Source organism: Dromaius novaehollandiae, chromosome 4, assembly GCF_036370855.1.
Source record: "Dromaius novaehollandiae isolate bDroNov1 chromosome 4, bDroNov1.hap1, whole genome shotgun sequence".
In the NCBI taxonomy this organism is placed as follows: domain Eukaryota; kingdom Metazoa; phylum Chordata; class Aves; order Casuariiformes; family Dromaiidae; genus Dromaius; species Dromaius novaehollandiae.
The window spans coordinates 59,551,912-59,568,934 of NC_088101.1; the positions used below are offsets into that span (position 1 = coordinate 59,551,912).

General features: G+C 42.6%; 2 protein-coding genes across 4 annotated transcripts in view; one reads left to right on the forward strand and one right to left on the reverse strand.

The window, feature by feature from the left end:
- SLAIN2 (SLAIN motif family member 2) overlaps positions 1-4,716 on the reverse strand; it is a 40,070-nt gene extending 35,354 nt beyond the window's left edge. The window contains exon 1 of one of the 2 annotated variants that reach the window (XM_026093611.2): positions 4,179-4,716. In XM_026093611.2, the coding sequence (XP_025949396.2) occupies positions 4,179-4,549 (371 nt within the window). In that variant the 5' untranslated portion in view covers positions 4,550-4,716. The remainder of the gene's footprint in view (positions 1-4,178) is intronic. The other variant, XM_064511179.1, reaches the window with a different exon arrangement.
- A 42-nt stretch (positions 4,717-4,758) lies between these two features.
- Positions 4,759-17,023, forward strand: part of TEC (tec protein tyrosine kinase) — a 78,843-nt gene continuing 66,578 nt past the window's right edge. The window contains exons 1-3 of one of the 2 annotated variants that reach the window (XM_026093661.2): positions 4,759-5,164; positions 7,310-7,373; positions 10,946-11,167. The gene's annotated coding sequence lies outside the window, so the exon portion shown is untranslated. The remainder of the gene's footprint in view (positions 5,165-7,309; positions 7,374-10,945; positions 11,168-17,023) is intronic. The other variant, XM_026093660.2, reaches the window with a different exon arrangement.

Genomic DNA, 17,023 nt, shown 5'->3' on the forward strand with positions numbered 1-17,023 from the left:
AAAAACACTACTTTGAAGCATTAAGATCAATATAAATAGCCTACCAATATAATTTCACTTTAAATGGGCCAGCAAATACCTTTTGTTCATTAATGAAGTCAGCCAGCTGTTAGCTATTTCAGCCCAACCAAGGGGGCTTTAGTCCAAAGCGACAGGAAAACATTTGATAAGTGCTAGGCTAGCTTTTATAACAACATAATTTAAGGAGGATGCAACTGCTCTGAAGTTTGCTGAGCAATGATGTATATAAGGCAGATACATAGCAAGGTCTACACTCTCCTACGCACACATACGGTATGTAAGTTTGGAAGAGAAAGCACTGTATGTTCTGCTCTGACATTTAAAATAAAGCTGCTCGGAAAGCTTAGCTGAATGGCTACACAAGTTAGCACCAAGCAAGTTACAATGTAGATTCACAACACATTACCTACTCGACAGTAATTGCCCACATGTGCACATTCATCCTGCGCTAAACTTGAGATAACTCACTTTGAAGATGAAGCATAGCAAGCTACCCTGCATACTGCTACCAAGTTGTCTCTAATGTGCTACACATCCACACCCATTAGCAAGTCAGGCAGGGAGCTGTATACTGTGTCCTGTCTCTTTGAAGATTTCCTCCACCTTGGTCCCCCTCCCTGCCTTTTTTTTTTTTTTTTTTTTTATAATCAATTAAGAAGTTTGCTTACATTGAAATTTGAACAAATTTAACTTTGATGCAGACTGGTTCAAGAAGAGCTAATCAAAACCACCCATATGGACTACTAAATTTAGTGCTGACTTCTTGAAGTAATTAGTGTTCCTAAAGCAAACTCTAAACGGGACTATGTGGTCCAGTACCGTGTAGGTATCCCTACTTGCAACCTTCAGTACCCTATTAGGAAGAAAGTTGGAGCACCTTAACAACATTTTAGAGGCATATGGCCAAGTAACTCAATCTAAATTCACTTAAATATTTTTAGTAATTTATGTTTTAAAGATTGTCTCACCTGTTAAACTATTTAAGGGTGTTAAAACATATCCGGATTTGACTAACCATAGTCAAGAGGGGGAAAAAAAGCAAAAACAAACAGCCCCAAAGTTCAGTAATACCACTTTAGTAGCTAATACTGCTACTAGAGCAGTAGTACCAGAGTTCTTTTCCCTTGTTAATACTTTTAGACTGGTTCTATATTTTATGCCTTTCATTTTTCATTTTCCTACATTTGTCTTGTGTAGACATACTCATAAGCACTTAAAGAATTAAAATCTAAAAAGGGCTGATCAACTGCAGGATGTGGGTTTTGTCTAAAAGAAAGGAGTTTCAACATCATTTTCAGTCACAGTATTTATTGTTCCATCTTAAATGCATAATCAAACGCCATAGGCACCAAACATAAAGCGTAAAAAAAGTACAGTGAATAAAACTATTCCTGCTGCTACTGCCAGGCTGAAGACAATTTTTATAACAGGGTATATGAACACTTGGACCAAAGAATGCCCATATGAGATGAGGCAGACAGAAGAACTGAGTTAACCAGCACCCCTGATCATTTATTATCTCCCACACCGAGGTCTTTCTGAAACCAACACTAAAGACAAATTTGGGCTTCTCTATACAGACAGTGGAGAACGGCAAGATGAATCAACTTTTTATGCAGATACTGTGGTTTAAGTAAGCATAGTTTGCTTTCATGTGAGGCTTCCTCTGGTGGTAAGTGGCCTTTGATCACTACAGTGGTATAATCCTGTAGTTTAAACATGATTCTGGGTTAAGCAGTAGTGATCCAAATCCATTTGCGACCTGAAAGAGTTCACTTGGGATTTAAGTTTCATTGAGTACATCCAGCTTTTCAGTTGATTGTCACTACCTTTTGAGAGACCCTGTACAAGAGTCACTGTCACTACCTTTTGAGAGACTCTGTACAAGCAAGGCCTTAAGAGCAGGATTTTTTTAATGAAACAGTTTTAAGAGAAATCAACCTAGTCACATCATCCCTATTTCCAGTTTTGTTTCTTCTGTGATTGATCCACTAGAGTTCTGAAAATTTCCAGCTTCCTTTAGAGCAGTAATCTCCATTTATCTGATGCACAAAAACAAAGTAACCAGAACAGTGACAAAAGGTATGCCTACCTTCATTCAAAAGAAAGAAAGAAAGAAAGAAAGAAGACATTGTAGAGTATTAAGTGCCTCAAGGGCTGAGGTAAGTAGTGTTCAGAAGTTATAGGAGTTTGATCTCCATTTTTATAAAATAATTCAGAAAAAAATACCCTGTCAGCCTCTCAGTCTAAACAAACCATGTTTATCACTAGCATTTATCATAAGCACCTATCAAGTGCTTATTAAATTATGGCAAGAAAGGACAAAGTTTTTCTTAAAATACATAGTCATATTTCTTGACATGCAAGACAATAAGCAAATTTTAACAACTATTCTTTTCTAAGTGTATTCTTTTATCTCTCAGTCACTGTCCTGTCTGGGATTGAAATTTGGTAGTAGACTCACTAAAATACTAAGCAAGAAATGAAGACATGTAATAGACTGCATTTAAGCTTTGTTGTCATTTGAGAATTAGAATTTGCATAGAACTATGACTGAAGCCACAATGAAGTGTAATTAAGCAGTTATCAAGATCAAATGTTTTTGCTACCCAACCTAGTCATAATATCAAAATAAATGTTGAGATAGGGGGAACATTATCTTCATTTTTATAAGCAGGGAAAACTAAGGCAGACAGCATAAATAATTTGTCAAACATTTGACACCAGCAAGGGCAGTGCTCAGTGAATGATGCCACCTCCCCATGAGTGTCCAAAACCACATAAGCAAAAATACATAGCACTGTATGCTCTGCAGTGACATTTTAACTTTTACTAGAGGTGCATTATTTTGGCCAACAATTTAGGATAAATATAAAAATGATAAGACCTATTATCACTAGAAGACATGACATTCCCAAATCTTGCCATCCCACTCCAAACTTCCTATTTAGAATACTCTGTTTCCTTACTGTTCCCTAAAGTGTTATAGATCAATAGATTACAAGGCATAAGATGGGAAATAAGAGTAGCTGCCTTGCATAAACCCGTCATCTGGAAGATGACGCCTTGTGTTAATTTAGTCAGCTTGTGCTGGATGAGAATAAACTTATGCTCTCATACTTCTCCAGTGGATCAGGCTGGACTTCAGTCTTATGAATTCTCTGAGGAAGCACAAACATCCTATCCTCACAGAGCAACTAAAACATTGCCCATGCATGGAATCACTTAAGTGTTTTTAATGGTGTTTATTATAACTCAGAAGGACTTTTTTTTTTTTCGGTCTGTTTGCCTGGAGGTTAACTACAGAAAGAGACCTCTGTAGCTGAACTGACAACCAACTCTGACCGAAGCCAGATCGCTTTTGTTAGGTTTTCCTCCGCGTACACACTTGCCCTGTGTTTCTCTGTTGACACAGCACTCCTCCCACTACTTATCCTAGTGCTCTAGTGTTGCTCCCCAACCAGTGTCACAGGAAACTTCAGAAAGGCAACTGGAAGACAGCACAGTGCTAAGAGGGAACGAACCTTCCTGATTCCCCGTAGGAGCTCAGGTGAGCGTAATAAAGACCGGGGGAACACGCACCTGCAGGAGCAGCAGCACAAGCAGTCTATTTAAAAGGAGAGGCACTACCTAAGGTAAATCGTGGTCCTACATAGTCAGCAATAACTGAAAGCATGCAAGACGGCGCATTTACGAGATGAAGGAGCACGTTATGTTCGCTGCCTCTATAGTTAAAAAGAGATCAAGGCTTAGAGCGCGTTTGATGCGGATTTACAGCAAAAACAGCAGCACGCAGGGGCTAATCCTGCCCTGCCCCAGAAATTTCCCACAAGTTTCTCGAAGCACCCCCATCCTATGAACTTGCAGAGGACGGAGACAGGGCCCGGGCGGCGGGGCCGGGCCCCCCCCGAGCGCCCCCTGCTCCTGCCACGGCCAGACAAAGCGCGGCGCGGCGCCTCCCGCCTCCGCCAGCCCCGGCGCCGCGCTGCAGGCCCCGGCACCCTTCCTCGGCCCGGCCCGGCCCGCACCTCCTCTCGCGGGCGAGGCCGCCACCCCCACAAAGCCCCGAGCCCAGCCGCACGCGGCCCGTCCCCGGGGACGGCGGGCGCCTTCCCGGCCTCCCGCGGCGGCGCCGCGCAGTCCCCCGGCCCCCTCACCAGCCGGTCTCGTCCTCCTCGCAGCCGGCCAGCCGCTCCAGCTCGTCGGGCCTCAGCAGCAACGCGTCGTCCAGGAGCCCAGCGCCCTCGCCGCCGGCCGCCGCCGCACCGCCCCTGCCGTCGGCCGGCTCCTCGGGGGGCGGCCGGCGCGGCGCGGCGCCGAGGCGGGGGCTGAGGCAGCGGCCGTCCGGCGGCGCGGGGGGCGGCGGGGAGGGCCCGGCGGGCGGCAGCCGCTTGGGGCTGGCGGGGGCGGCGGGCAGGGCGCCGTGGCGGCTGCGGAGCTGCTCGTTCTGCTTCTCCAGCTTCTTCACCAGCTCCTGCAGCTTCCGCACCTCCGCGTCCGCGTTCACGTTCGAGCTGATGTCCTCCATGATGTCCGGCGACGGCGGCCGCGCCGCCCCGCCTACATGGCCGGCCCCGCGCCGGGGTGGAGGGCGGGGCGGGGCGGGGCGGGGCGGCCGCGCCGCGGTGCCTGCTGCTGCCGCCGCCTCAGCTGCGCCAGCGGGCGGCGGCGGCGGGGGGGGCCGAGGGCGCGCATCCGGCCGCCGCCGCCATCTTCCCGCCTCCCACCTCCGCCCGCCCCGCCGCGCGACGTCAGCACGCTCGCGGCGCGGGGACGCTCCCGTTCTAGCCGCTCCGCTCCGCGCCGCGGGGCCGACCGGCCGATGAGGCGGCCGCGGCGGGGACGTCACGGGGCGGGGCGCCGCGAGGGAGGCGGCGGCCGGCGGCCGTTGGCGGCGGCCGTTGGCCTCGGGGCTCTCGGCATCGCGGCACCGCCGAGGGACGGTCCTGCCGGCTCCAGCCCTGGGGCGCCTTCGCCTCCCGGCGCGGTGCCAGTGACTGCCTGCCGGCGTCACCCTCGGGGGAGCGACCGGGCCGCTGGTGTGGCCGCCTGTCTCCCAGGGGCTACGAAGCGCCTCCTGGGAGCTCTGCGCGACGCACCGGCGTCGCTAAATAAAGCGCTTAAATGCGGTGAAGGATACGAGGTGAGCCCCTGGCGGGGAGCGGAAGGTGTGCCGCCTGTCCAGGGCCCTGGTGACAGCCTGGAGCCCTGGCTGTGTGACACGCCGGTGAACCATTCCCCCGATACCGCTTAAGCCTTTCGTATTAGTGATGTAATAGGTGACCTGAAGTTGCCACTTGCGGTAACGCTCCTGTACCTTTTGGTATAAGGGGTTGGTGGGGGTTGGGAGCTTGTTTCTCCACTCACCAAACTCCTATTCTCCAAACCATCTGCCTCCAAACTTCAACTGCTGCAGTCGCTGGGGTGCTCCGGCTCCTCTTCCACCCGCACATGAGATGCGGATGGGCCTTCGGTACTATCCCTACACGCGTGTTTTCCCTCCCCAAGCTCCATCTACACAGCAGCTCAATTCGGGGTCAGCACTTGCTGTGTAGAGGTAGGAACACCAGCCGGCAGGCTGAAGGAAGGGTGCAGTCTGCAGGGGCGACACAGCAGATGAGTAGTAGTTTTCAGGCTCACAGAGGGAAGCAAGGTCGAGGTGGTCAGATCTGAGGGATGCAGCTCACAGAAGGCTGTGTGGGGGAAGTGCAGTCAGTGCAAGCTTCACGTATGGATTGTGTTAGGTGTGGTGCCTGGGTTGCTGTGGTGTTGGGACAGCCAGGCACAAGTCTGCAGCAGCTTTACTGGTATGGGGGCAGGGACAGGGTCACTTCTTTGCCTTATGCCATACTCCCCTTTTATACCTTCAAAGATTACATTATCTCTTTATACTTAGCATTGTTTGAAAGTTAGTGCTGGGTGGTTATCCACTATTACTGTTAGATCCTTCCCAGAATCCTTCAATCCATGAGTACAATTTATGTCATTGGTTCCTCAGAACCAACATTACTTCCTATTTAACTGTATTAAAATATATTTTATTTGGCTGGGATCTTTTAATCTAGCAATTCTAATTACTCTAATAATCTGTCCTTATCATTTGTTAGAAAAACAGTCTTTATCAGCAGAAAACTTAACCAGAATTGGTGTAATTGTCACATTTATATAACCATTAAATAGTTTTGGCCCATGAGTTGAGACCTTTGGGATTCTGCTAGATATAGCTATGCTTACTGATACCACATTAATTTCATTAACAGCTATCCATGGAAGTTTGTAAATCCAGTTCATTCTCTGCTAATTCTGTATGATTTGGTCCCAAGTCAAATGCCTTAAGGAAATCCAGATATGTTCTATGAGCACAGTTACTTTATTAACAAAACCTGCAGTCCTGTAAAAAGCAGGAAAACAAGAAAAAGTTTTTTGACAGTACAGCATTTCTGTGAAATGTTGCTGACACGTCAATGGTTAGGGGATGTAGTAGTAGACATAAATCTGTACAGGGAAGTTTATTCCAACTTAGCATATTTGTAGAAGGAGCATAGAGTAAATCTTTCTTACTATTCTTCAACCACCCTCAGTCCAAAGGTTGGTGGTGTGATCAACCTTTAGTCATTTCCATTAATCATGCTTTTATAATAGCAGTAGAAGTTATTCAGCTGCTATCCTGAAGCAGGTGGGATCAGGATGGGACTGGTGGCTGGGGCCTGGAGGGGGACAAAGTGTGAAGAGTTGTGAAGGAGAGCTCTGCTGGAGGGAGAAGGCAGGCAGCATGGAGAAGGACCAGAAGGAGCCCCCGGCTGCTGGGAGCTGCTGAGTCAAACTGCAGCAGTTTGCTGAGATTATGTCATGTTCAGGGGCCTCCTCTGTGAGGTAATGGCAGGGCTGAAAGCCACGGAGCTGGGCGCTGCCTACATCCTGCTGCTTCTTTCCTTCTGTCTTTCTCCTCCCTCCCCTCAATCCCTTTTATGGCCTGCCTGTCCCCCAGGCTCCGCACCCTAACTTTCTGTGCTGCTGACTCCATTACTTTGCTGCCAGGAGCTCACTAGCAATTAATTCTCCCTGCAAGATACGCTGCACAAAGATGCATGGATGGGGGAGAGGAAAGTGAGGAAAAAAGTGTGAGAACTGCTGAATCCTCTGCTATTTTTACAAAGAGTAAAGGCAAATGAGATGAACAAAGAAGGTCACTGGTTAATAGTCACCATAGTCTGTGATTGAAGAACAAGGACTGTAATCATGCTTTTTCATTCACTCCTTTGCTGAGAGTGCCCTTCTTGCTTTTCAGGAACTGAGACAAGCAAGGCTTGGACCAGAAGTCTCCCATTAAATATGTGACAATAATGGCTTCCGTAAGCATCTCACTCATCATATTCCAAGCCTGTACTGGCCAGATATGAAAGACCACAGCCAGGTGGAGGCTCCTGGATGATTATACACAAGTAGCTTTAATTGATAGTAATGCCACAAAAATGAAATCTTTCCATTGTGTCACAAGAGCATGAGAAATTTGTCTACATGTTAAAGTAGACCTTTTGCAGAGTTTCTGAAAATTTTCACTTTGAATCAATGCTGTCTTTTCCATGCATGCACAGAGGGAAGGGAGAAGCAGCATTTCTTCAGTAGTATTTTCTAGAGTCTCAGAAACTCTGAAAGCCCCTTGGTGCAAAGATAGCATGGCCAGGGTTCTGTGGTATTAAAATGGGCAATAGCAAAGCTGTGGAACAGCAGTTCTCTATACCTGTATGGGTGCTTTTCTGACTCAGCACAGGTGCTTAACTCACATGATAGGAGGAAATGAAGAGCACTCCCTCCAAAACAAAAGAAAGCTGGGCAAAGCTCCTATGTCACTCCTGTAATTCAGCACATATCCCTCTAACAAGTGGTACCTGGGAAAAAGGCCAACGGGAGCCTCATTCTGATGGCCTTTGGGGTCTCTAGCCTGCACAGCTCTGTAGTTAGTGTTTTATGGCTGTTATTCAGTGCATTGCTGGTTTTGCATCTGGTGAAACTGTTAGAATCTGACTCAGAAACCTTTATTTCAGTTGTCACCTGCGAGAATGAAAGGTGGGAAGTGGGAAGAGTGCATGAAGATGGGCAGATGCATGGTGGGAAGTTAATATTTGTAGCAGTGTTTAACTTCAGGCTAGGAAAACTGGACAGTTTTACAGGCAGCTTTGTTTAGTCTCCTGGAGAAGATGTTGCCTGCCAGATCTTTAAAAGAAAGTATTCAACAGGCCCACACGTGTTCTTGTCAGGCTGTGTTTATCCAAACATTTGACAAAATGCAAATTATAATTTGTCATTACAATATATCATATGCACAAATGTTGAATGTGTAGTGAAATAAGTAGATGTCCCTTTCAAAATTAATTTCAAAACTGTTAAGTTAGTTCAAGTGAATGAATCAATGCTGTAGCTTTAATTTTTTAATAAAAGATTTCTCTATCTGACCTCATCGTGGTGAGAAGAGACATTTAGTCCATTAGGCTAGATGTAGGTTATTTGGAAACTCAAAATATATAGTCAGTGTCTTTACATGTGTTTTCAGTAACTGTCTTTTAGAAACTGTTAAAGACAGTGAGCTTTGTAATGGCATCCATGGGCAAAATATACTCAAAAAGCTTTATAAATCTTTTTAGAAGTTGGATAAAGGCCTACTACTGACCCTATGATGTGAAAGAGACCCTCATTCAATACACTGGTCTTCTCACCAAGTTACAATCTTGTCTGAAGGGCAGGCAAGAGTCTAGCTGAGTTCTGCTGTTGAAGTACACCTATCTTTGGTATCTATCAAGTACAAAATATAGCTCTTCAACATGAATTAACAAACCTCTTTCTTCTGCACAAAAAAAAAAGATAATAGCAGTTTGACCACAGGTGTGTTTAAACATGTTCTTTGCACTCCAGATCTGGAGCAAAAACAATTTTAGGATACAGCACAAGCAGATTTCTAATGAGGCTGGTATTCATGGCATAGCATATGGCTAGAAAAAACGTGAATAAATATGTAGTTCAATCTTTATAATTTGTATAGTTAATTTAAACTGATGACTCTTTTAAAGAAAAGATTATCCTCGGGGTTGAATATTGTAATAAATCTTCCATATCACTGCAGACACCCCACATAAAGCCTGACTGTTCGTGCTAGGTTCATCATCATGGTATCTGAATACCTTCCACAGGTTTTAGAGATTTTTCTCCTTGAAGAATTTTTTTGCATAGCTGCATGTAAAATTCATTAACAAATGCAAGTTCAGTTTTGTCATGGGGTTAACTACCAGTATTTCATGTTTATCAATCATTTGGAAATATCCTAATTACTATTTAGAAACCTGCTGAGCTCAACACATTTAAAATGTGTGATCAGACTGAAGTGACTCAGAATACTGGGAAAGGATTTTCTGTTGTCAAGAAGACTCAAGATTTATATTTGTTTGCAGACTACAGTGATTTCATGTGCTTGAGTAATACTCAGTGAAACCTTGTATAACATCACCCGTATGAAGCAATCTTCTGTTATACCACTCCTAAAAGTTTTTAAATACACTGAGAACTCTCCTGCCACACCTTTATTAGCAAGCCAACTCTGTTAGGAAAACTATTTCATTGTGCTCAGGAGATTCTTAAAGCAATTTTCCCTCTGCACTTTTTTAGCAGGAAAAAGAGCCAAATTGTGTTAAAAATGTAAAATAATTGGAAAGAGAGCAATTTTCAAACATGTTGGAAGTTTTAAATGTTGCATTTACATATATACAGACAAAGCTAGTAGGTGTTAAAAATCCTCTTGTTCGATTTTCATGAAAATTTGTAACTGCAAGGGGGAGAGAATACAGATAATGCATAGCACAGACCAAACTTTGCAGTTAAATTAGCTTCATGCTTGATTCATTCATCATTTGTATTTAACAAGGCTGTGCTTCTGACTGGGAACAATATACTGATGCTGACAAAAATAATTAGGATTTACAATCAAGAAGGGAAGATATTGTGTGACCAGTTTTCTACGTTGTTGTAATAAAGGAGATACTTTATGCAAATAAAAGAATTACCAATAAAATCCTGAGATATCACCCATGTACTTATGCCTGGAGAGAAAAATACAATATATTATTTGAGAGATCGTATTATACTACATTATAATGAAACTTCAACCTTTGCCTTCTCTTCCTGTTCTGAGAAATCATTTTGATACTTTGCACAGTATGGAAGGAGTCAGTCGCCATCTAGTGACAACACATTGTAACACCAGCTGAGTCAGAATCACCACCTAGTCTTCATAGTGGGACATTGGGGAGAAATGGACATGAATGCTAAACTTCCTTTCTTAGTCTTTGATTTTAAGTTTTCCTGTGAGATATTTCTGGCATAAAGTTAACCACTGGCCGATGCCAATTGCATTGTGCAAGATAATCATGTTCCTAAACCATGTATGTGCTTCCACTGTATGCTAATGCTGTTGCAGGCTGGCTGAACAACTGCTTCCCAAGTTCTCCGCCACCACCTGTGATCTCAGCCTGGAAAATGTCCAGGTGCTTTCCTGCCACATGCTGGCAGCCCTGCATGTCCACAGGCAGGTCACTCTGTTTAGGAGAGTCGCCTGTGAGCTGGCATTCCAACAGGGTGGGACTAAGAGACCTAGGGACACAATCACACTTTTCCTGTATAGTTTGCTCCCCGCCAGAGTGAGAGAAACTGTCAGAGCAACAGCTCTAGATGTTTGCCAGCAGCCGATAAGCCATGCTGCTTGATGCTCTTCTCTCAAAAGTCCTGTTTGGTCACAGTTCACCAAGGGAGAACAGAGCTCACACAGAGCTACAATTTTTGGTTCTGAAATGCAAATGCTTCTGGGGGAAATGGCGGCAGTGTAGTCTATCTCCAGAGACAGCTCAGGACTGACTAACTTGCATTTTTCTCTCCACAGAGACACCTGGAGGATAGAGAAGGACCACAGCCATCGCTGGGCTGCTCAGGTTGGACCAGGATTGCTAGGAAGAGGATTCTGGAGAAGATACCACAGTTGATATAAAAATCCCAGAAGGTTCTTACACTGCAGGCCCTTACTGTCTCAGAGGAACCAAGACCTAAGCTAGTCACTACCATTTTAGTAGCCAGTTTGCTAAGTGTGTGGCTGTGGCAGGGCCAGGTAAGCATCTTGTGCCTTTTTTATTTTGGCCACAGTGACTTATTTGGGGGAGAGAAGGGATCTGTGTAGGCCTTATTTTCTGTTATAGCCAGGTTGACCAATGCATCATTCTGTGGCTGGATTAGGCCTTAATCTTACAGAGTAACCAGTTGCAACTTGTCGATTTTCTCTTCAGCATCTGTGTTGTCATTTATCACAGAATCACAGAATTATGTCTTCTTTCTTCTTGTGCAGTGATTTTTTTTCTGTGTCAAATAAAGGCTGATTTTATCCTACAGTGGTAAAACAACAAATAATACATAGGAATGAATAAAACATTCCTGCTTATATTGCTGCTTTTTCTAGTGCTGTTCACTTCACAATCCCCTGTTGCTCAGCTACATTAGCTGGTGCCCTGCGGGGGAGTGGAGCTGGCCACTGCCACTTCTGTCGACAAGGGTGAGAAAAAGGGAAAAGCCCTGCAGGAAGGAAAAGAGAAAATTGAAATGTATTTGTTTCCCAGAGCATGTTTCTCAGTGCCTAATTAAGTGTATACCTTCTTGTTGAAGCCACAAGAAAAGCTGTCATTAGATTTCCCATTACAGGAATATTATGTTATTTGTGAATGAAAGGTGAATTAGGACGATATTGTTTGGAAGCCACAACAAATTAAGAGAGCAGGCTGCGTAGGGGAGAGTTTGTAAGGATTTGCAAGATTGCAGGCACATGGCCCTCTCGTGGTGGCTCTCAGGAAAACAGCACAAAAGTCATCTGGTCTTGAAAGTGCAGGTCAGACTCTCATTGTACGTTAGTAAGGTTGATACAGTGAGTCTTCCTCCCACCCCTCCATTTGTAGCTGGACCTTGATGAACAATTTGATGCAAAAAATTCATTACATATTTTCTATTATATTGATATGGAATTATTTGCTTTTCTTTCAATATTATCTTTACATTCACCAAACAGACTGGATGACTGAAATTTTTTATTTTCAGTAGTTACTTACTGACTGCAGCAGCCAGATGAGCCTCCAGATTGTACAGTAAAAATAAGCTTACTTCTTTTTCTGTGATTATACTTAAGATTACAGAAATTTTAAAGACTCTTCAGCTTTAAGTAAAATGTTCTGTTTCATTGCCCATCCTCATACTTTGTACTTCCTCCTTTTCTGTAATTATTCCCTGTATATTTTAAAATCTTTGGTCTAGGAAATCATTGCCCATTTATTTACTAAGTGCTTAGCTTGTTTCTGGTGCTGCACAAGTAAAAGTATTATCCAATGAGAAGCCAAGCTCTACTGAAGAAAAGTGGTTGAAATATTAATTTTAAAATATTGGTACTATTCAGTTGATTTGAATTATGAACACATATTGTACCTGAATATTTGAGTGAGTTAACTGTGCAAGGCAGTTGGAGTTTCTTTAAGCCAGTGCTGCAGAAACTATCTGAAATACTCATCCCAAGCAAAGGGAAAAAATTGTAGGAAATATCTTCACTCACGGTTAACAGAGAAACCCTTAATATTATGTGTAAACAGGGCACCTATAGAGAATAGAAAAGGAGAAAATATTTTGACAGGCAGAAAGCATAGGGGAAAGGTGAAAATGTTAAAAGTGAAGCTGAGTTAGACTCTGCAAAGGAAATTCAAGCAAATAATAAAAAGGTATGTTGGCCACATCCACACTAAGAAAGAAGTGGATAGCTTATAATAGTATAGATGTGGTTGTGATTAAAGATAATCTAGATATGACCCCAAACTACCTCACTGAGTATTTGCTTCAGCTTCAGTAAAGATAATGAAGTAGTACATGGAGGCAGAACCAAGATGATTAATGAGAATGGATATGGAAACAGAATTTGGCACATGCAAGATGAAAGCAAAGAGAATTGCAATAAAGCAGATCCATATGGATTTCAGTAAAGTGCTTGACATGTTGTTATATGGGAAATTATTAATTTGAAAAATGTGTGATGATACAGGAAAAACAGAGAGAAGAAACTGAAGAGCAACAAAAGTTTCTGAGTCAGATTCTAACAAAAGTGGCTGTACTTAGAGTAGAATGCTCAGGCTTCAGGAAAATTAATTGTATGATTGTGGAGTGCTTTAGGGATTGACTGCATTTATCATTTTTGTTAATGGTTATGTGCAAAAAATACAAGTGATTAATGGAAGTCACTGATGACAAGGTATCTTTAATGCACCGTAGGACTGGGCTGCCATAAAGCAAGGGCTCAGTTAACCAATGACTAAAGTAATAGACATAGGATGAAGATTAACAACACAAAGGGCAAAAGACTTAGAGACTAGTAAGAATTTCTTCAGTAAGTACAGGCCCATCAGCTGCTGACAAGAGATGAAGAGAAAGATCTGACTGTTTCAGTCAATTTAGTCAATCACGGGATATCTAAGGACCGCTACTATGGTATCACTGTGAAAACCTAAAATACTTCTGATGGGCTGTAGGTGAAAGCTTTTGAGTAGGTTAAAGGGAAATATGTATGCAACTGTATAAGGCAGTGCTGAGACCTTATTTGGAGTACTGAGAACAACTCTGTCAGAGTGAAGAAAGATTAATACGCACTGGAAGAAGTTCAGAAAAGAGGATCTTTAAATGATCAAGGAGATATTAAGACCGTGAGTATAGACCAGAAAGTTTCTTGCTTAGATCAATCGGATGTGGTTTCAGAGAATGTATCATAGCTCACTATAAATGAGGGTAAAAATGAGGGAGGAAGAAGAACTATGTAAGTTAAAGGACACCCCCCCAAGGGCAAATGAGTATAAGCTAGCTACCACTAAATTTATGCTGATAATAGGCCTGTGATGACCAGATAATCTAGCATTGTTCTTTTTTGAGAGTGGCGGAGGCAAACAATTTAGCTGTCTTTCTTCTGGAGTTTGCTACTTTTGTTAGTGGCCCTTGCTTGTGGGGTCGCCCATGATAACAGGGGTGGGAATCAGTGATCCAGGAAGTATTCTAGTTCTGTGTTCCATGTCCTTTTTCCTGGTTTGTCCCCATTCCAGCTGCAGTTCTATGCAGACTGAACATTTGCCTTTAAGAAGCAACACGTTGATGTACACGCTTAACTTTAAGCACAAGTTTGGTTCCATCAGGTCTTCAGGTTTCATGGGAAAACTTGAACCATGAGAAAACAGGGGTGTATAATGGATCCCCCCATTTAAATGCAAGCAAGCTAACCCATACAAGGTTAACAGAGGGAAAAATTTTGCTGTAATTTATAAACCAAATTGAACTCTCAATAATCTAATCCATCAGTGCATAAAGATGAGCAATATATATGCTATAAATAATGAAAACCTGCCCTTATTTGACTCCCTGTTAAGTTAGTAGGAATTAAAAACATTTTGCTGAATCCAGCATCATAGTCCATCAGGTCCTTTTGTAATTCATGTAAGCTGCAAACTTGGCATGCCAGATTTACCACTGGTTAAACAATGGAGTTGCTTTTGTTCATGCAAGAGGGAAGTATGGCTGTGCCAGTAAATGTAACATGTTCCAAATGTCTGCTGACATGTATTTCACCTCTATTAAAACACTTACTGATAAATTCAGGCATTATAGCAATGTAAGTAACATAGCAATAAAAGTATTCTATCTTGCTGCTAGGAAGAATATCAGATATATAATCCTTTTAAACAATGAAATTTCTGTACCAAAATTAAAATCAAGAAATAATTCTGAACATGCAGTTGCCATCATGCAAACATCCCTTTATTAAGTGATAATAACATGCTGGACACAACATGTACATTTTATTAGAAGCAGAAGGAACCTTCTGCAGAAATCCTTTTCTGTAAATATCCCCTTGCAGTATTGTAGAGTTCTTTGTGCAAACACAGTTTAACTGATTTTATGATTTCCAGCATGAAACAATCTTTAGAGTGTGCCAATGAGCTCCATTCCTTTAAATGTCTGTTGCTTGGTGGAAAGACTGAGTCACTAATTGTCAGGGATTTGTGGAGGATACAATATCAAAATAATAGAAGGGACTGATTCAGCGCAGGTGTAAGGTACTGCAGTCAGTGGCACTCTAGAGTTAAATAAGAACCAAGATAAAGTTTCCTTCCAGAGACACGTTGGGTTGAAGCAGCTGTGGTAATATTGTCTTCCCTCCATCACAACCAAGGCCCTATGCCAGGGCATGGTAAGATGCTAGTATCTGATGCAGTTAAGACAAACTTTGCACTTCATTTATTAACTGGTCTAAGCCAGTCCCAGTACTGTACAACTCTTTAAGTATGATAAGTACTACATAAGGGCTAAGCTATATTCAGACCTCAAAAGATGTGCCAAAATTACAAAAGTCAACCCTTGGTGGAAAGTTCAGAGAGAGAAAATTCGAAGGCCTCTTATTTTTAATCAAGAATGTAGCAGTTTATCTTGATTTCCCAGCTCAAACAATGTGGCAGGCTGGCAAGAATAACATATTTTCTATGGACTCAGTTCCTACTATTGTTTACAAGCCGAATGTCAGGCTAGATAGTAATGGGTCAGCCCATTTGTAGTCGTGGCACAGGCAGCTATTACCAGTGATATGTCTGTATATTAGAACAAAGAAACACATGAAGGCAAGGGACATGCAGTCTTCTTCCTTTCTCATAAGCATTTTGGCAAGACAAGTTTGAGAAAAATGTTAGGGTTTTTCCAGACAGTTTTATTATTATTTTAAAAACGTCTCTTTTCTCATCACAGTTGATTTTCCTAAGAGTCAAGAATCTGAGCTAGCTAAATAGATTATTGATTCTGTTTTATTTCTTTGTCCTCTGAAAATACTGGATTTATGAAGCTCAGGAGGTACTAATTTGGCAAGACAATAGGATCATTGTCTGTTGTTAGTATTTTCACAGTTACGCAGTTTGAGGTGATGAGGCAAATTCTGTTTGTTTCAACTTGGCTCTCAATATGTATTTAACAAATTGTGTGTGTGTGTATCTCTATACCTATACATGCACACACATATCTCTTAAGCACTGTAGTTGCAGACTATGTCGGATCTGTTAAAATGTTAGAAAGCTGGACTTTATTTAAAGAACATTTGCTAAGATCAGACTTAGCTGTGAATTAAAGAAGGTTACAAGGTGGCAGGAATGAAGCACGCAATGGAAAGTCAGTTATGCACCCCTTATACCACCTGCAGGCTCCCTAGCTACCCCTATATCTCAGCTTTAAGAGCTTTTCAAAACAGTGAAGTAGCAGATCTAGAACTGTCTTCAGCAAGACTATAGCTATGGACACAGCACTGCAAAGGATGCAACATCTGTCCACCCTTAGTTTTGTCCACAGCAATGGAATTCATCGGGGACGAATTAGATAAAAATGTTACATTTTCTGTCCTCACTTTACAGCCATGTTTAACTGGTGTTAATTAATTGTCTGAAAAGAAAACTGAATGGCAGTTAAATAAAACAATTTAACGTGAACTTACTAATCCTTTAATAACAAAGGCAATACTATTTCTTTCAACCCTTTTGGAAATATGTAACATTAATGGCTGTCAGTGAAGAATGGGAAAAGGATGAGTGCAAGATGTCATGAAGTTCACTATAGAGTAAATTCAAGTAGGCAGTTATTACAGTGGATTTATTCCGAACTGTCATTACTGGGTGTCAAGAACTGGCCTGATAAGGGCAGAAATTAAGGTCATGTGGCAAAATGCTTGAAGTGAAGACTACTGTCGTACTAGTGATTGTGTTCTTTGAAGTGGATTTACAAAGTCACCCAGATACATGATGTATTTTATTCTCCAGCTTGCAACTTTGTTAGGGAATCCCAAATACAATGAAGATCCATAAACACAGCCAGTGTGACCTGTTCTGTGAGTTTAAATTCATGACAATTTCAGTAGGAAGGTATC